The 19912-nt window shown below is 51.4% G+C and overlaps 1 protein-coding gene across 2 annotated transcripts; it reads left to right on the plus strand.

Moving 5' to 3' along the window:
• Positions 1-85: 85 nt before the first annotated feature.
• ZNF142 (zinc finger protein 142) lies at positions 86-19796 on the plus strand. Of its 2 annotated transcripts, XM_070386713.1 has the most exons (10): positions 86-233; positions 489-641; positions 3765-4075; positions 6201-6800; positions 8082-8216; positions 9348-10172; positions 12538-12715; positions 13680-16602; positions 17366-17471; positions 18868-19796. In XM_070386713.1, exons 3-10 carry the CDS (start codon positions 3796-3798, stop codon positions 19335-19337), a joined length of 5517 nt encoding a protein of 1838 aa, XP_070242814.1. In that variant the 5' UTR covers positions 86-233; positions 489-641; positions 3765-3795; the 3' UTR covers positions 19338-19796. The 2 variants fall into 2 exon arrangements, with proteins under 2 accessions (XP_070242814.1, XP_070242815.1); XM_070386714.1 differs by lacking the exon at positions 86-233 and having other exon boundaries at positions 242-641.
• Positions 19797-19912: the final 116 nt, after the last annotated feature.

A 19912-nucleotide genomic window follows, 5' to 3' on the forward strand; every position in this document is an offset into this window, starting at 1 on the left:
CGATGGTACTCTTCGGGCTTCAGGGCGAGAGGAGGTGGGGGCGGGGGGAAACGATAGGAAGAACCATAGAGAGAGTATTCCACCAGCCTCACAAAGAAAGAGAGAGCGGCCTCCATATGCCGCGGTCCTAGAGGCTTCTGGGCCGGAGGTGGTCGCACAAAGAGCGTCCCGGGAGGCCACTCCAGCCGCTGGACGACCATAGAGATGAGGCTCCTGCCCGCCTAGGGCCGGAGGTAAGCTGGAGGCTGCGGGGCGGGAACTAATAGGGAGTGCGGGCGGAGCAGGCCGGAGGCAAAAGTTTCTCAAACCGCAGAATGAGGGGTAGGCCTGGGCCATGGGAACGCTCGGGAGAAGTGCAGAAGGGAGCGCGGCGACGAGCGAGGCCCCGGCGCATCAGATCAGCAACCCCGGCGTCATTGCTGTGGACCCCACCCGGTTACACGCTGCCTCTCCTTAGGACAGTAAGCATGACGATGCTCCCTCCTTAGCCTTGCAGGTTACAAAACGATTTTCCCGTTTGCCGGCAATAGTGATTCCCGCTCCCGCCCAACGATGTGGAGGCTGTCTTCGCCTCCACTTTACAAACAGGAAAGCTGACGGCCCGGGAAGCGAGGGGACTACAGTCTGCCCAAGGCCACGCGGTGAGTAGAGCCCACAGGCAAGTGGAAATGGGGTGCCTTGGTCCCCAGACCCGATCTCACCCTTTCCCCAGGCCTTCTCTCTGCCTTAATGTGTCCTTTCTTTTCCTCGGTACCGCTGCCCCGAAGATAACCTCATTTCTTCTCTTGTGCCCACCTGTGTCCCACCTCACTCGGCCTTCCAGCGGCTGACGGTTCTCAGTCTAGACGACACCCCCTCCTCCTTGGCTCCCCGTTAAGGCAATTATTACTGGAGCTGGAAGATTCCTTAGAGCAGCGATACGTGGAGTCTGTGGTTTCCAGAGAACCCTCTGAGGGCGGAAGTGCGCTGCTCTACCACCTTCTGAATTTCCCTAATCTGAGTCTTTGAGTTGCAGAATTCTCACCCACAAAATGATTTTCTAGCCCTAGGCGCCCCTTACCTGACCTTCATGCCTCAGTTTCATGGAGTGATTATACTATCATCCTTAATTCCTAATTACTTAGCGCAAACTAATTTTAGCAATGGAGAAGGCAATGGCACCCCACTCCAGTACTCTTGCCTGGAGAATCCCAGGGACAGGGGAGCCTGGTGGGCTGCAGTCTATGGGGTCGCACAGAGTCGGACACGACTGAAGCGACTTAGCAGCAGCAGCATAACAGGATATGCAATTTAGTTGACATTCACTTCTGAGTTGAGTTCCAATGTTCAATATTAGGTCCATAATGAATGAGAAATTTCTCCAGGTGTGTTACTTTATACATAAGGCGCCTCTGGTTTGTTATCTTAGTAGAAGCCTAGCCTTGCATCTCTGTCTTCAGTTCTTAACTGTGTGTAAGTGTGTGCTCAGTCGTGTCCAACTCTTTGTGACCACATGGACTGTGGCCCATCAGGCTCCTCTGTCCTTGAAATTTCCCAGGCAAGCATACTGGAATAGGTTGCCATTTCCTACCCCGTGGGATCTTCCCGATGCAGGGATCAAACCTATGTCTCTTGCGTCTCCTGCATTGGCAGGCAGATTCTTTACCACTGCATCACAGTTTTTCATTAGAATCCCTTGTCTGACTTGCATAGGCTGTTGTGATTTATGTTCAGTGAAGTGATAACTTCCCGTAAAATCCACTCAGAAAGCTCCAAGTCTAGGGAGGGAGACTGACAAGTAAACAATAGTGCAGTGTGACATGTTTCTGATAGAACTATGTACGAAGTGCCATGAGGACCCTAGAGACAGAAACTTAGATGAACCGTGTCAGGATGCCATCATAGTAAAGTGACATTTATTTATTTGGCTGCTCCAGGTCTGAGTTATCTTTGATCTTACTTGTGGCATGCAAACTCCTAGTTGTGGTATGTGGCATCTAGTTCCCTGACCAGGGCCCCCTGCATTGGGAGCACGAGTCTTAGCTACTGGACTACCAGGGAAGTCCCTGTACAGATTCTTAAAGGATAGTTAGGAGTTGGTCAGCCAGACAAGAGAGATGACAAAGGGGAGAAGGCCCAGCAAGTTGAGAGATGTATAGTATATAGAAGCAGAAGAGAATGTGGTGAGTCTGGGAAAGGGCAAATCAATGAAAAGTTGAATCACTGGCTCAGAGATCTTCTGCAGAGAGAGGTGGGAGATGAATCTAGAGAGGGCAGCAGGGCCAGATCATGAAGGAAGGGCTGTGAGCTAAGGAATAGTGAGATCCTAAGATGTTAAGAGGGGAAGGGACCTCTGAGATCCCTTGAAAGTGAAAGTGAAAGTCTCTCAGTTGTGTCTGACTGTTTGCAACCCCATGGACTATACAGTCCATGGAATTCTCCAGGCCAGAATACTGGAGTGGGTAGCCTTTCCCTTCTCCAGGGGATCATCCCTACCCAGGGATCGAAACCAGGTCTCCCACATTGCAGGCAGATTATTTACCAACTGAGCCACAAGGGAAGCCCAAGAATACCAGAGTGGATAGCCTATCCCTTCTCTGGTGAATCTTCCCAACCCAAGAATTGAACCGGGGTGTCCTGCATTGCAGGTGGAGTCTTTACCAGCTGAGCTGTCAGGGAATCCCTGATAGCTTGGCCCTACCCAATTTTGTTGCAGATAAGAAAACTGAGACCCAGATTGCTTACTGATATGACAAAGGTCACTTAGCTCCAAGAAACAATGTTTAGTATATGGGTCACAATTTCTTGTCTCGTTGCTATATTGACCACTATTATCATTTTAATGCCTTTGTTCTAAACATTGTCTTCTTTTTTTTTCTCCTTTAGCCATAGACTTTATTGTTTGAATATTTGCAACTATTATTCTATACACAAATTTTAATTTCTTACAAAACTCTATATTCCATATTGCTAGGTCACTTCACTTTCCATTTTATGCCACATTTCTGTCAAGAGATATTTCCTGAAACTGGAGCCTATTATACAGATGAAATAAGCCAGAAAGAAAAACACCAATACAGTATACTAACACATATATATGTGTTAGTAAGATGGTAACGATACAGTATACTAACACGTATATATGTGTTAGAAAGATGGTAATGATAACCCTGTATGCGAGACAGCGAAAGAGACACAGATGTATAGAACAGTCTTTTGGACTCTGTGGGAGAGGGCGAGGGCGGGATGATATGGGAGAATGGCATTGAAACATGTAAATTATCACATGTGAAATGAATCGCCAGTCCAGGTTCGATGCATGATACAGGGTCCTCGGTGCTGGTGGGATGGGGACTGGGAGGGAGATGGGAGGGGCGTTCAGGATGGGGAACACATGTACACCCATGGTGGATTCATGTCAATGTATGGCAAAACCAATACAGTTTTGTAAAGTAAAAAAATCACAATCTGTCTGATTGTGTGTTGCTGTTGTTGTTCAGTTGCTAAGTTGTGTCCAACTCTTTGCGATGCCCTGGACTGTAGCCCCCCAAGCTCCTCTGTCCATGAGATTTCCCAGGCAAGAATACTGGAGTGGGTTGCCATTTCCTTCTCCAGGTAAACATTGTCTTAAAAAGAAAATGTCCATGTTAACTAGGTATGGCATGCTGCCATGCAAGGACATGCCTAATTGGGGCAGGCATTGGGCTGTGCACCCACCCCAACTGGGAAGAAAGTGAGAGATCTAATTATATGTTGTTTGATTTTTCTTCTGGTTGGTTTATCAGCATATAAGAGGCCACAGCACAGAAACTGGTGATGATGACGGACACCGTGTTGGACTCACAGCCAGCCAACAGCACTGGGGAGATGGATGGACTGTGCCCTGAGCTACTGCTGATCCCCCCACCTCTCTCTAACCATGGAATCCTAGAGCCTGTCCATAGCCCCTGTCCTGGGAACCCTCCACCTTTGCCTCCTGACCCAGGCTGCCTGTTGGTAGAAGCCACAGCCACTGAAGAGGACACAGGGAACATGGAGATCATTGTGGAAGCAGTAGCTGGAAATCTGTCCCCAGGTGCTCCTGGAGAGACTCCAGGTATAAACACAGTTGCTAGCAGGGCAGTAGGATAAGCAAGCCTGAGTTTTTTGTCCGTGCTATTTTTGATCCTTGCCTATAAACAAGATGAAGACACAAGGTAGCATCCTATTTTTATACTTAGAGATGTTGTAATTTGATTTGCAGTTGGTGAATGTTGATTGGAGGCTGGCAAGGTGGTGCACAACTTGTACCAAGCTCTTGGCAGTCTCCCTGAAAGGGCTTTATGTCTGCTAGGCAGTAATCCAGGAGGGAAGACCTTTCTGACACCTCTGCCCAATTCTTACTGCTATTGTCCTCAGGGATTCTTTTCTCCATGTTGACCCTCCCACCCAGGGACTGCAGCCAGGGTTTAAGCAAAAGGCCCAGCCTCCCTCTACCACCCAGGGCTTGGCAGGGCTTCCTAGAGGTAATCTGCTATTTCCCTGCTCTGATTTCTTGTGGATAACATATTTAACTCCCAAGGCATGCGTTATGACTGGGAGTTGAACAATTTATGTTAGAAGAAAGATTCTCCCTGTTATTCTTCCTACATCTACAACTTCTTATTTTTGGGTAGCTTCCCTATTTTTTAACTGTCATCTTCCAGCTACAGTTGTACCAATTTTCCTTGTCAGTGTGCAAAAAATACTGGGAAAGATTAGCTGGTTTGATCGTATAACATTTCTAAACTTTAATGTGGTGAAAGAAATAGTAAATAAATTGAGAAGGAACCTAGAAAGACATTTGCAATATATAAGAAGAGTTAATATCTTTAAAATTCAAAGAGCTGCACAGTAAGAAAAAGAAACAGTTTTGTTTTTTTTTTTTAAAGGGGAGGGGAAGAAACCTACATGCAATTCACTAAAAAAAAAGTCTCTAACCATAATATCACTAACAGACAAATTCTAGTTAAAAGTACCTATGAGATGCCACTTCTGTTTTGCAACACTTGGGCAAAAATTAAGCTTTTTTTTTTTTTTTTTTTTTTTATAAAACTAGTGTTGGTGAGGCTATGGGAAGCAGACCCTATCTTATAGTTTATGGAGAGTATAAATTAGTGTGATCTTTTGAAGGTCAATTTATCCACATAACAAAATTTAAATGAGTGTATTCTGACCCAGTAATTCTACTTCTAGGGATCTATTCTATAGAATGTGTCACATACGCACACAAAGATACAGGAATAAGGATGTGTAGGGCAGCTTTCTTTACAGTATTTGGAAACAACCCAGATATCCATCAGTAAGGTTAATTTCATTTTGCTCTATCCATGCTCTGAAGTATCGTGAACTGGACAAAAAAAAATATGAGATAGACCTAAATGTACTACTTTTAGATAAAAATATCTTTGATATATAGCAAGTAGAAAAAAAAAATTATGAAAATGTGACCCCATGAGGCCTGAAAAAATATAGACCAAATTGTGTGTGTGAGGCTGGGAGGTGGATATTCTTATATAGATGTGCTGTTGCACTGAATTTTTATTTAAACAAAGAAAAATATAAAGAGAAAAAAGACTACCAGAATGGAGGACAAACCTGGACTCCACCGTTAACAAGCATGGTGGCCTTAACCTTGCAGAATCCCAGGTCCCTCTTCTCATAGGGCATTTGGAGGACCAAGTAAAAGTGTTTCCTAAGCCTTTCTTTGTCAAGGTCCTGCCATTACTTAAGAAATGGCAGCAATTACTATGAATGTGATTTGGCTCATTTCAGAAAGGCTGTCCTCCATTTTATGAGTCACTGTGCATTTGAAAGTCTTTTCACAGAATATAAAAGTAGACATATATATTGTCATGTATGTCACAGACATTACCCCCAGATTGTCATTTTCTTCTTGTGAGAATTTCTAATTTTTCATTTGGGCAAAATATATCACCTTTTCTTAATGCTTTTTGGATTTGGTTAATGCTTGTTACTTTCACTTCACAAATATTTATGAAATGCCTACTTTGTGCTGAGTATCATGTAAGATAGACTGTCCTTGACCTTAGGGGCTTACAGTCAGGTGTAGAATCAGACTTAAGTCCATCTCCATTCCGCAGACATGAAAAGATCCACTTATATTTTCTGCTGGTAACTAACTCCTCTGAGTCTCATTCTGTCTGATTCTGTGCCTTTCTCTGTCGGTCCTCTGCCTACAGGTGTCCTGGTAAAGGTGATGGAGGTGTACTTCTGTGAGCGCTGTGAGCAGAGCTTCGCAGAGCCCACTCTGCTGGCCCTGCACCAGTGCACTGAGACCCTTATGCAGCCCGTGCAGGGCCTCCCTACCCCACCCTGCTCTGTAGAGCTGCCCCCCAGCAACCTCACTCTCCCCAGCCCTCTGCAGGGCCAGAGCCCACCAGATAGCCCCCTGCCATGCCCTGTGTGTAGACAAGAGTTTGCCCAACCCCAGGCCCTGAAGAGCCACTTCAAGATGCACTGGGGCACCCCCGACACCTTCTCCTGCCCAGAGTCTGGCTGTGTGTTCTCCACTGAAGATCGCAAGGAGCTCCACCAGCACCTGAGGCTGACCCACAGAGCGCTTCCGGTGCCCTGTTCCTTCCGGGGCTGCCCCCTGCTCTTTGGGAGCCAGCAGGGCATGGAGCTGCATCGGCAGACCCATTACCCTTTCCACTGCAACCGCTGCAGCTTTGTGGGCTCCAACGTCAAACTCTTCCGGCAGCATCAGCGGAGTCATGGGGCTGGGACGCAGCAAGAACTGTCTGCTGTAATGGGTCTTCCTTCCCAGGAGTTGCTGCCAGGTATGAGGTCAAGGGCCCAGCAGTCTCCTGCCTGGAACACAGCTGCAGTTGGTCTGTAGAAGAGGCAGTTGTTACAGATGCCATGAATGTATGCATGAATTTAAGAGAATCCAGAGTAGTAGCTCAGGAGGTCAGGATTACTGACTGATGTGGGAGGGCATCTAGACATCCTGGACCAGGCAGGCAATGACTGAAGATTGGCTTAGGCTGCACTGAAGTGATTTAACCAACATCTCTTCTGATCCATCTTAGAACTTTCTGAGGGCAGAAGCTAAATTGCCCTGCCCGTCAGTGGCTATAGCCACTGGTGGAATGCCTGTGGACTCCTGTTAGAGCAAGTGGAATTGGGCAGGAGAAGCTGGGGTTATTTTAAAAAGAAACCTTCAATGGAGGTGGTGCTTCAATGATTCTTATTCCTCTTGGTCTCAAAAAGAGAGCGTGAGGTGAGTAGAGGAGCAGGAGGAAATAGAGAAATCAGACCAGCGGGGCCAGGGTTCTGATGAGAGAATTTGGCTTGCTACCACTGATTTGTGCTCTGGTGCAAACAGAAGATTCTTCTTTCCTGGAATGAAAAAGTCATACATCTTTGCCTTACAGTGGCAGCTGCCTCTATTGAGGGATAGAAGGAATGGGTTTGGAGCGCAGGCAATGTCCCTGAATTGCTGAGTTGGATTTTTCAGTAGACGTTTAGACGTCAGGGATATTTGCCCGCACTGAGCCACCAGCTGTTAGCCCTGGGGACCTGAGTCAAGGAAGTACAGTCTAGTCTGTCCTCCTCTACTCTGTGTCCCTCTCCCCACTCCAGTGACCTCAAAGCTCTTACCTTCAAGGGGTCTGAGTTTGGTGTTATCTGAGGTTTGATTTACTTTGTGAAAGTGAAAGTCTCTCAGTCATGTCCAACTCTTTGTGACCCCATGAACTATAGCCTGGCAGGCTACTCTGTCCATGGGATTCTCCAGGCCAGTATACTAGAGTGGGTAGCTGTTCCCTTCTCCAGCGGATCTTCCCACCCCAGGGATCGAAACCAGGTCTCCCACATTGCAGATGGATTCTTTACTGTCTGAGCCGCTAGTGAAGCCCTTGATTTACTTTAGATTGGAGCATTACTAACAGCTTAGCTCCTGATCTTTCTGTCCCCTTGGGAATAAACGTATGTGCTTAGAACCCAGGATTTTCTTATGCTTCACAGTGAGAGGTGATTCTTCCCAGCCAGTAAGAGGGAAATTCAAGCACTCAGTGCTGCGCTGGCTTCTCTAGTCATCAAGTTCTTTGCACTTGCAGCTCCCAAAGTGCCTCCAGGAACGGGAGAGCCTTCAGAGGAGACAGGAGCACCCTCACCTGGGCAGGAGTCAGTGGAAGAGGAGGAAGAGGAGCGTGGTAGCCAGAAGAGCTCCCAGAAAGCCCTGGAGCTGGAAGGTAATGCCTGATGGGCTTGAACCTCTTGGTGGGGAGGAACAGACTTGGAGGGCCTGGCATTGAGGCTCTGGGGTTTGGTTTTCTGAGTTTTGGTTCACATCCTTGCGTTCCTAACATTCTTCTTCGACACAGCTACTGGGGAAGTGATAGATGGGCACAGTCCCTGGTGACACAGTGCATGCGGGTTAAGTCGCTTCAGTCTGACTCTGTGCGACCTCCTAGCCTGCCAGGCTTCTCTGTCCATGGGATTTTCCAGACATGAATACTGGAGTGGGTTGCTGTGCACTCCTCCAGGGGATCTTCCCAACCCAGGGATTGAACCTGTGCTTCTTACATCTACCTGCATTGACAGGCGGGTTTTTTATCACTGGTACCACCTGGGAAGCCCCTGGTGATGCAGGGAAAGGTAAATAGCGTTTGCTCTCAGAGTTGGTTTTCCTCAGGCAGAAGGCTCTTCTGTGAGGAGAGAGAGGATGATATTCATAGTACGAAGATGCCAGAGGTTAGCAACTGGCAGCCTGTCTTGTCTGACATTGAGCCCCCTAAGACTGCATTTCTGAACCCTTGCATTCCCATCTACTCCCATCTGAGTAGAACAGCATTTGAAGCCCATTCCCACAGGGAGCATATTTACCAACAGATGACCAGGAAGGATCTGATTATATTTATTACCAGCTCTCTGACCGGAGTATTCAGAAGTAAGAGTACTTTGCCTTGTCTTCCCTCTGCTCACTCCCTGTGAGGTCCTTCTCCTTCCAACCAGCCCTCCTGATTCTTCCAACTGCCCCCATGGAGGGCAGGAGGAACAAGAATGTTCCATCAAGATTGTTCTTTTGAGCTTTTCTGGATAGAGTCTTAGGAATAGAGGGTGGCTGGGTGAAGCACTTCTTACAGGCCACAGCATGGTCTGAGAAGTCGTGATTTTCTTTCTCTAAATACTTGAATGTCTTGTCTCTTCTTCGAGCCTGCAGAGTTTGAGATGCTACTGTTTGGTTTCCCGGAGAGAAAGGAGCAAGGCCATGCAGGCGTGCATGTTTTGTCTGGGCAGACTGTGGTTCTCCCATTATATGGTCAGTCCCTGGCCTATTGAAGACTCACTGTCAACCCTCCCCTCCTTTTTCCCTCTCCCAGGCACTGTAGCTTCTGGCACCGAGTCCCTCTTCAAGACCCACATGTGTCCAGAATGCAAGCGCTGCTTCAAGAAGCGAACTCATCTGGTGGAGCACCTACACCTCCACTTCCCAGACCCCAGTCTCCAGTGCCCCAACTGCCAGAAGTTCTTCACCAGTAAGAGCAAGCTTAAGACCCACCTGCTGCGGGAGCTGGGCCAGAAGGCCCACCGCTGCCCGCTGTGCCACTACAGCGCCGTGGAGAGGAATGCCCTCAACCGTCACATGGCCAGCATGCACGAGGACATCTCCAACTTCTACTCGGACACCTACGCCTGTCCTGTCTGCCGGGAGGAGTTCCGCCTCAGCCAGGCCCTGAAGGAGCACCTCAAGAGCCACACCGTGGCCGCCGCGGCCGAGCCACAGCCCCTCCGCTGCTTCCAGGAGGGCTGCGGCCACACGGCACCCGACCGCAAGGCCTTCGTGAAGCACCTGAAGGAGACCCACGGGGTGCGGGCTGTGGAGTGCCGCCACCACTCGTGCCCCATGCTCTTCGCCACGGTGGAAGCCATGGAAGCCCACCATAAGAGCCACTATGCCTTCCACTGCCCCCACTGTGACTTCGCCTGCTCCAACAAGCACCTGTTCCGCAAACACAAGAAGCAGGGCCACCCCGGCAGTGAAGAGCTGCGCTGCACCTTCTGTCCTTTTGCCACCTTCAACCCGGTGGCCTACCAGGACCATGTGGGCAAGATGCACGCTCACGAGAAGATCCACCAGTGCCCTGAGTGCAGCTTTGCCACCGCCCACAAGAGGGTGCTCATCCGCCACATGCTGCTGCACACCGGTGAGGTGGCTTCCCTCGCTCCGTGTAGTGGGGGCGATGGCGGCAAATGGGAGCTTTCCGTGTGTGCCAGGCACATGGTGGGGCTTTGCATACATTGCATAGGACTCATGAGGTAAATCTAGCATCTGAAGTTCACAAATGAGCCTTAAGCTGAAAGTCCATCAACTCAGAAAGTGGTCAGGCTGGGGTTTGAATCCAGGCCCTCTGACCCAGGGGCTTCCCCGGTGGCTCAGACGGTAAAGCATCTACCTGCAATGCGGGAGACCTGGGTTCAATCCCTGGGTCAGGAAGATCCCCTGGGGAAGGAAATGGCAACCCACTCCAGTACTCTTGCATGGAAAATTCCATGGCCGGAGGAGCCTGGTAGGCTACAATCCATGGGGTCGCAAAGAGTCGGACACGTCTGAGCAACTTCACTTTCACTTTCCTCAGACCCTGTGCTCTTGTGCCTCACCTTTAATGCCCTGGTGGGTTCTGCCCACCCCTAGTCAGGCATGTTTACCTAGCCTGTTAAAGCAAAGAAGCCCAAACCAGGACAGATGCCTGCCTTTGTACCTCAAGTTCTGTGATGTGCTGTGAGAGATGGGGCTGAGGGGACTGAGCCATCCTTATATGTTATAGTCTTGGCAGCCATGACACTGAAAGATGATCACGTCTCATGACCTGCAAGTTGCAGGTTTTTCAACTCAGACTTTTTAATTGGTTATCAGCATTACTGGTACTTTGAATAAAAACCAAATCAGGCTCCCTGGCTATATAGCATCTGCCCATTTGTGATCTCTATGTAAGTATCGGTGGATTGACCAGACATTTAAAAAAAATCTCATCAAAGATTCTTTAGTTTGGGAGGACGGTTTTTAGGCAGCTTGTGGCAAAGCCATTGTTGTTCCCATTAAACAGTTCATTACTATATAGGCTTTAGTCACAAAATCTCATTTTGGGGGGCCTTTCCTAAAACCTCACATCAATATAGGCGTGTTTTCTTTTATTGTACTTCACTTTATTATTCTTAGCAGATACTATGTTTTTTATAAATTGAAGGTTTGTGGCAACCTTGCATTGCCAGGTGATGGTTAGCATTTTTTAGCAGTATTTTTTAATCAAGGCATGCACATTGTTTTGTTAGAATGCTGTTACACAGTTGATAGACTTCAGTGCAGTATATGAACAAAACATTTTTATGTGTACTGGGAAGCCATAAAATTTGTGTGATTTGCCTTGTTGCAGTATATGCTTTACTGTAATGGTCTGGAACTGAGCCCATAATGTCTCTGAGATGTTTGTGAAGGCAATGGCACCCCACTCCAGTACTCTTGCCTGGAAAATCCCATGGATGGAGGAGCCTGGTAGGCTGTAGTCCATGGGGTCGCTAAGAGTCGGACACGACTGAGCGACTTCACTTTCCCTTTACAGTTTACAGAGTTCTTCCATATTTATTATTCATAACAATCTTGTGACGGAGGCAGGTGAAGATGAGAGACCCTGAACATTTAAATGGCCTGTTTCAGGATCCCACAGCTGGTATTAGAACCAGAGCCAGCTGGTTGCTTTTCTTTCACCATCAGGGGAGAAGCTGAGTGGGTAGCAGGGGCCTCAGGGAAAGGTGTTGAAAGGAATATGGCCCCAGCCTCACCAGTCAGTGCCAGGTCTTGACCAGCTTACACGGACAGCTCGTCCTGGAGTCCTCTGGGGCATCTTATTTAAACTTTATGTCTACTGTGTGAGGTCAGTATTTTTGTGTCCCTCCCCTCCCCCCACCTTTTTGAAAACCAGGAAACTGAGACTTAGAGGGGATAAATGACCTGCCCAAGGCCACACAGTAGTAAACTGGAATTTCAGCCACTGCCGAATAGCTCTATGGTTTCTCTGTGCCTCAGCTTCTTCCTCTGTAACATGGGGGAATCAGAACACCTGCCTCGTGGGGCTGTTGTGAGGATTCAGTAAGGGGAGGCATTTTTATAAAGTGCTCAGAAAGGCGCCTGGCACGTAGTGAGCACTGTGTAAATGTCAGCTATTAATATCTTTATGACTGTGTTGGACTCCAGAGTTAACCACTATGTCATATTACCTAATTTTTTCCTCCTCCTCTTCCACAAAACTAAGTGGATTGGGCTAAGTGGAGCAGTTGGCCACCAGTGCCAGTAAGCTGTATAACAAATCTAGAACCAACTTTGAAAAAAGCTGGGTCTTTGTTTCCGCCCCTCTTCCCTGGTTTCGGGGTGGAGGCGTGGTCATCCGAGAGGGCCATGGGGCAGTGTTGACTCTGCCATCAGCACCTCAGCTTCCACTCCTGCCAGGCATCAGGGCATCCTCAGTCAGTCCGTGTCTGACCTGTGTCCTCTCCCCATTCACCCCACCCCCACAGGTGAGAAGCCCCACAAGTGTGAACTGTGCGACTTCACTTGCCGAGACGTGAGCTACCTGTCCAAGCACATGCTGACCCACTCCAGCACCAAGGATTACATGTGCACCGAGTGCGGCTACGTCACCAAGTGGAAGCACTACCTCAGCGTGCACATGCGCAAGCACGCAGGCGACCTCAGGCATGCGCGCACGTGTGCCTCCCTCCCTCCCTCCCTCCCCCAGTGACCGGGGGTTAAGCTGGCTGAAGTCGGCTCCTAGCCCTGTCTCTCTTCCGGCTCCAAGAGACTCCTCACACCCCTTTGCTCCTGTCATCTCTGTTCCACTGCCTCCAACTGACCTCTGCCTGTGGGCCAGGCTGAGATCTGAGCCCAGTGAGACCTCTCTGGGCTCAGGGAAGGGAGTGCAGACCCAGAGGAGAGGCCCCGAGACTGAGGTGTCATTTGAGCTCTGAGCCCAGTCCTGGTGACATAGATGGGCTATGCTTGTGACCCCGACCTTGGCACTTCCACATCCCGGCAAGTTCCCCTCTGACCGGTGGGTTCAGCTGGCTAGGGAGTCTCTCCTTAGCTTTCACACCTCTGTGGAGAGTGGGAACTCGGTGCAGAAACCTGCCCGAGGGGCTGTAGCCATGTCAGCACCCTGGAAGTCTGCAGAAGTTTGCTGATTCATATCTTCCCTTTAAGGAAGAAACATAGATTAAGAGTTAGAATACAAGCCCTGAAGCTAGACTGTCACTGCCCTTCACTTCCTTTGTAACTTGAGGCAAGTTATTAACTTATATGCCTTAGTCTCCTTACTGATAAAATGGAGATACCTAGTTCATAGGGTAGCAGAAAAGATGATTCAGTTAGATGACAAGGGACTTCCCTGGCAGTGCAGTGGTCAAGACTTTGTCTTCCAATGCACCAGGTAAGGGTTTGATCCCTTGTTGGGGAACCAAGACCCCACATGCCTCGCGGCCAAAAAAACAAAACAAAACAGAAGCAATATTGTAACAAATTTAATAAAGACTTTTAAGAAAATGTTTTAAATCAGATGACACATGTACAAGTAAATGTGGAACCTGGCCCGTGGTATGAATTTATGAGTGACTGGTAGTGGCTATGATTAACTTAATAATTGTGATCTTTCCCTCTTTGGCAGATACCAGTGCAACCAGTGCTCCTATCGCTGCCACCGGGCTGATCAGCTGAGCAGCCACAAACTGCGGCACCAGGGCAAGTCCCTGATGTGTGAGGTGTGTGCCTTCGCCTGTAAGCGGAAGTACGAGCTGCAGAAGCACATGGCTTCCCAGCACCACCCCGGGACTCCAGTGCCGCTTTACCCCTGCCGCTACTGCAGCTACCAGAGCCGCCACAAGCAGGCGCTGCTGAGCCACGAGAACTGCAAGCATACCCGCCTCCGCGAGTTCCGCTGTGCCCTCTGTGACTACCGCACCTTCAGCAACACCACGCTCTTCTTCCACAAGCGCAAGGCCCATGGCTACGTGCCCGGCGACCAGGTCTGGCAGCTCCGTGGTGCCAGCCAGGAGCCAGAAGGGGCCAGGCAGTGCCCAACACCCTCACCAGACTCAGAGCCTGCAAGTCAACCGTCTGCCCAGCCTGAGGGGCCGGACCATGATCCCGGGGCAGTGATAGACCCCACCCTGATCCAGGCCCTGCCAGAGACCAGCGAGGAGGGCAGTGCTGGGAAACAGGACAGCAGCGAGGTTCCCCAGGGGGATGACGTCGTTGGCAGCCCCAGTCCAGCGGAGGTAGACGAGGGCAGCTGCACACTACACCTCGAGGCCCTGGGAGTTGAGCTGGGACCTGTGGCTGACCCGCCCCTTGAGGAAGTCACCGAAACTGCTGTGGAGTTCAGGCCCCTGGACCCCCCAGGGCCCCTGAGCCTGGAAGGGCCAGAGGGAACTTTGACAGACCTGTCTACCTTTGAGGGTGCTGGAACTTCTGACTTGGGTGCTGAAGAACCCATTCTGGAAAAATCAGGCTCTCAGCCCCCAACCAATCCTCCTTCCTCAGAGGAGCCCCTAGATGGCTGGGTGGGAACCTTCAAGGCAACTACAGCCACCGAGACAGCACCCCTGCCCCAGCTCCCTGAATCCGAGTCATTACTCAAGGCCCTAAGGAGGCAGGACAAAGAGCAGGCAGAGGCACTGGTACTGGAAGGGCGAGTCCAGATGGTCGTGATTCAGGCAGAGGGGAGAGCTTTCCGCTGCCCACACTGCCCATTCATCACCCGCCGGGAGAAAGCCCTGAGTCTGCACTCCAGGGCTGGGTGCCAGGGCCGCCGAGAGCCCCTGCTCTGCCCCGAGTGCGGCGCTAGCTTTAAGCAGCAGCGTGGCCTCAGCACACACCTGCTGAAGAAGTGCCCAGTTCTGCTCAGAAAGAACAAGGGCTTGCCCAGACCAGATTCACCCATCATTCTGCAGCCTTTGCCCCCAAGCACCGCGGCCTCAGAGGATGCAGAAGGTGGGAAGCCCCCAGCTGCACCATTAGGAGAAGAGATCGTGCTCCCAAGAGATGCTCCTGAGCCTTCTAGAGAGCCAGAGAAGATAGGGGAGCCTCTTGCCTTGCTCTCTGGCTCTACAGTCCCTCCTGTGGGAGACTCCTTGCCCTCAGAGGCCCCTGAGAAGTTCCACTTTGAGCAGGGCAAGTTTCATTGCAACTCATGTGCGTTCCTCTGCTCTCGCCTCTCCTCCATCACCTCTCACGTGGCTGAGGGCTGCCGGGGTGGACGTGGCTGGGGAGGAAAGCGAGGGGCTGTCCAGACCCAGCCTGCCCTGTCTCCACTGAGCAGCGGGAATTCTGCACCCCTGAGTGGTGGGAGTACAGAGCGCAGCCCAGGGGATGGGGAGCTGGCTCTGCTGCCAAAGCAGAAAGCAGCCCGCTTCTCCTGCCCCACGTGTCCCTTTAGCTGTCAGCAGGAGCGGGCTCTGCGGACTCACCAGACCCGGGGCTGCCCCCTGGAGCCCTCTGGAGAGCTGCGCTGTGGCCTCTGCCCCTTCACTGCTCCCGCTCCTGCTGCTCTGAAGCTCCACCAGAAGCGCCGGCACCCCGCCGCCACCCCGGCCCGAGGCCCCCGGCCCCCTCTGCAGTGCGGGGACTGCGGCTTCACCTGTAAGCAGAGCCGGTGCCTGCAGCAGCACCGACGGCTGAAGCACGAGGGGGTGAAGCCGCATCAGTGCCCCTTCTGTGACTTCTCCACCACCCGACGGTACCGGCTCGAGGCCCACCAGTCCCGACACACAGGGGTTGGCCGCATCCGCTGCAACTCCTGTCCTCAGACGTTCGGAACCAACTCCAAACTGCGCCTGCACCGGCTGAGGGTGCACGACAAAACGCCTACCCACTTCTGTCCCCTCTGTGACTACAGCGGCTACCTCCGCCATGACATCACCCGCCATGTCAACAGCTGCCACCAGGGCACCCCAGCCTTTGCCTGCCCTCAGTGCGAGGCCCAGTTCAGCTCCGAGACCGCACTCAAGCAGCACGCACTGCGCCGGCATCCAGAGCCCACGCTGCCCACCCCCGGCTCTCCGGCGGAGGCCACCGAGGGCCCCCTGCACTGCACCCGCTGCGGGCTGCTGTGCGCCAGCCCCGCCAGCCTACGGGGGCACACCCGGAAGCAGCACCCCCGGCTCGAGTGTGGGGCCTGCCAGGAGGCCTTCCCCAGCCGGCCGGCACTGGACGAGCACCGGAGGCAGCAGCATTTCAGCCACCGCTGCCAGCTCTGTGACTTTGCTGCCCGGGAGCGGGTGGGCCTGGTGAAGCACTACTTGGAGCAGCACGAGGAGACTTCCGAGGCAGCGGCAGCCTCAGCCGGGGAGGGGGACTCTGGCCAGCCCCCTCTGCGCTGCCCCTTCTGTGACTTTGCCTGCCGCCACCAGCTGGTGCTCGATCACCACGTGAAAGGGCATGGGGGCACCCGGCTCTACAAGTGCACGGACTGTGCTTACAGCACCAAGAACCGGCAGAAGATCACCTGGCACAGCCGTATCCACACCGGGGAAAAGCCCTACCGCTGTCACCTCTGTCCCTATGCCTGTGCGGACCCCTCTCGCCTCAAGGTAAGGTCAGGGGCCATGGGGTCCAGAAACGGAAGGAAGGCAGCTGCAGCGTTAAAACCACCTAGGCTCTCTAATCCTGATTCTTCCAAGTACTAGCTCTGTGCCTTGAGTCAAGTCCCTTAACTTCTCCAAGCCTCAGGTTCCTCATCTGTGAGAAAAGGGGATAATGTTGCATAGCGTTGTTACAAAGGTAGAATTCCAGGACTTCCTGGTGGTCCAGTGGTTAAGACTCCGTGCTCCCAGTGCAGGGGGCGTAGGCTCAATCCCTGGTCAGGGAACTAAGATCCCCCATGCCACGTAACCAAAAAAAAAAAGAATTCCGTAATATATGCTTGGCATATGATAAAGGCATGTAATAGGTTGTAGATAATCTAGATAATAATAGCTAACATTTTTTGATCACTTATACTGTATGTTGGGCATTAATTTTAATCCTTATGAAAATATGAAATATAGTTGCTTTCACTGTTTCCCATTTTACAGATTAATAAACTGAGAATTAGGGGTTAGGTTGCCCAAAGACACAGCTAAATGAGTGGCAGAGCTGAGATTGGGTATACCTGAGACTGGCCAAATGGATCAAGGTGGTGTCCGAGTGACTGGCCTAGGGGACCCGATTGGCAGTGGGGGGGATGGGTCGGCTTGGTGCAGGGAACAGGATTATCTGCCAGCAGTTTCTCTGCCTGTTAGCCCTATTTCCACATCCAGTGAGTACCCATTAGGCACATGTTCTCTGGGTGCTCTCTGCTCTTCTCTCCTCCAGTACCATATGCGGATCCACAAGGAGGAACGGAAGTATCTGTGCCCTGACTGTGGCTACAAGTGCAAGTGGGTCAACCAGCTTAAGTACCACATGACTAAGCACACAGGTGAGTCTGCGTGGTTTCCACGGGCCCGAGGGGCTCCCCTGTGCCCTGGCACACCCAGCCTCCCAGAGCTGGTGTATGTCCTTATGCAGATTTGGGGTGCATATCAGTTTTCACATCAGGGTAGTGGGTCAATTAAAAAGCCAGAATAACTTCCCAACCCACTGAAAGCCTATCAGAATCAGGAGAGGTGAACCTGGGGGTCTGGGCATGTGTGCTTTGCAAAACCTTCCCAGGGGATTGTGGCACACGGTCACCCCCTTCCTGTTGAGAACCCCCAACTTGAGCATGAGGAACCAGATCTACCTGGTTCCTGTCGAAACAGGATGGAACTATCGTGAGTGAGGAGGAGAAAGTAGAGGGCTTGCCTGTCTTAACTTGTCCTTTTTTTCCCTCCTGAGTAGAGTTCACGGACCACATGTTCTCAGAGATGGGTTAATGATGGTATGTCTTGATTGCTGCATATGGCCCACCCTGTAAGGGAATTAACCAGGTGCATTTCAAGACCCTCTGCCTCTATGGATGCCACTACTTTTTACCTCTATCTCTCCCCTCTTAAGTATTTTCTTTTACTTCCTGAGTTGAACAAGGAATTGTATTTAAATAGATTCCCAGTTCCATGAGTACTCCAGGACCAAAGTGAAAGTCGCTCAGTTGTGTCCGACTCTCCGCGACCCCATGGACCGTAGCCCAGCAGGCTCCTCTGTCCATGGGATTCTCCAGGCAAGAATACTGGAGTGGGTTGCCATTTCCTCCTCCAGGGGATCTTCATGACTCAGGGATCGAACCCAGGTCTTCCGCACTCTAGGCAGAGTCTCTACCATCTGAGCCACCAGGGAAGCCCAGAGTTGATTTCACTTGTCTTGCTTTTCCCCACGACATCCTCGTCTGACCCAGGACCCCACACGACCTTGAGTTGTCATGTCTCCTTGGGCTCCTCTGGGACGCACAGTTTCTCAGACTTCCTGTACTTTGATGACCTTGACAATTCTAAGGATTGCTCAGGGATTCTGTGGAAGGTCCCTCAGCTGGGATTTCTCTGGTGGTTTTCTCGTGGTGGCCTTGATGGGGGGGTTTGGGAGGAAGACCCAGGACCAAAACGGGGTTGGAATTCCGCATGTAGAAAACTTAGTATATTTGAGTCTTTATTGCTGTCAGCTGGCTACTTAGGGGTCCAGTTAGTTACCAGCATCCATTGAGCACCCACTGTCTACAAGGGATTGTGTGGAAGAACGGGAGCACATCAGACAGGATCGGAACATGTCAGAGACATGGTCCTTTGTCAGCTGGCTGGCTGCGTTCCTTATGTGCCAGGATCACAGTGGCACTTCTGGTCCATGGATCCTTGTTCCACCTCTTTCAGTGGCAACCCGTTCCCTGTCCTTCCCCTGTCCCACAGGACTGAAGCCATACCAGTGTCCCGAGTGTGAGTACTGCACCAACCGGGCCGACGCGCTGCGCGTGCACCAGGAGACACGGCACCGGGAAGCTCGGGCCTTCATGTGCGAGCAGTGTGGCAAAGCCTTCAAGACGCGCTTCCTGCTGCGCACCCACCTGCGCAAGCACAGCGAGGCCAAGCCCTACGTGTGCAACGTGTGCCACCGGGCTTTCCGCTGGGCCGCCGGCCTGCGCCATCACGCCCTCACCCACACCGACCGCCACCCCTTCTTCTGCCGCCTCTGCAGCTACAAGGCCAAGCAGAAGTTCCAGGTGGTCAAGCATGTGCGCAGGCACCACCCTGACCAGGCTGACCCCAACCAAGGCGTGGGCAAAGACCCCACCACTCCCACGGTGCATCTGCACGACGTGCAACTGGAAGACCCTGGCCCGCCCGCTCCTGCTGCTCCGCCCACTGGACCTGAGGGCTGAGCACCCCCACTTCCCAGACACGAGGAGGGTGTGGACCCACGTGCAGACTGGACCCAAACGCTGAGCCCCGACACCTCCCAGACACGAGGAGGGTGTGGACCCGACTGGACCCAGAGCTAGCCCGAGGAGCTCAGGGCTGTGGGAGGGGCTGGCTTCAGGGCATAAATGAGGCTGGAACCCTCCTGGGAATCTGGCCCATAGTACTTGGAAGTTGATATAAAAGAGAGACCTGGACCACAAATTGATTTCTGTTGAGGCACACTGTGTTTTTGACCTGTGTGTTCTTAATTTCTTCACCATTGCCCCACCAAAGTCCCTGGCTATAAGATCGTGGATTACCCACTTCATCTCTTTCCTTCTTAACTGTGTCAAGTTCCTATTTCCTCAGCATCCTCAAAACAGTTGTATCTAACCGCATGTGCTGTTGTGCCCCCTGCTCCATAAAGCATGGTTAAATGATTCGTAGCTTATATAGACTCTTCCATGTCCCCGACTTTAATACTGCCAGGCTGTCTCTCAGTGCGCCCTGTCCCCTCTCAGGCCTCCTTCACTCCTTTGTCTCCTTCATCTTCACT

Source organism: Bos mutus, chromosome 2 (genome assembly GCF_027580195.1).
Source record: "Bos mutus isolate GX-2022 chromosome 2, NWIPB_WYAK_1.1, whole genome shotgun sequence".
NCBI classification, from domain to species: Eukaryota; Metazoa; Chordata; class Mammalia; order Artiodactyla; family Bovidae; genus Bos; species Bos mutus.

Coding starts and splice junctions, on each gene's coding strand:
- ZNF142 (XM_070386713.1), top strand. CDS start 3,796: ATGATGACGGACACCGTGTTGGACTCACAGCCAGCCAACAGCACTGGG. Junction 10,173..12,537: donor CCACATGCTGCTGCACACCG/GTGAGGTGGCTT, acceptor CCACCCCCACAG/GTGAGAAGCCCCACAAGTGT. Junction 12,716..13,679: donor AAGCACGCAGGCGACCTCAG/GCATGCGCGCAC, acceptor CCTCTTTGGCAG/ATACCAGTGCAACCAGTGCT.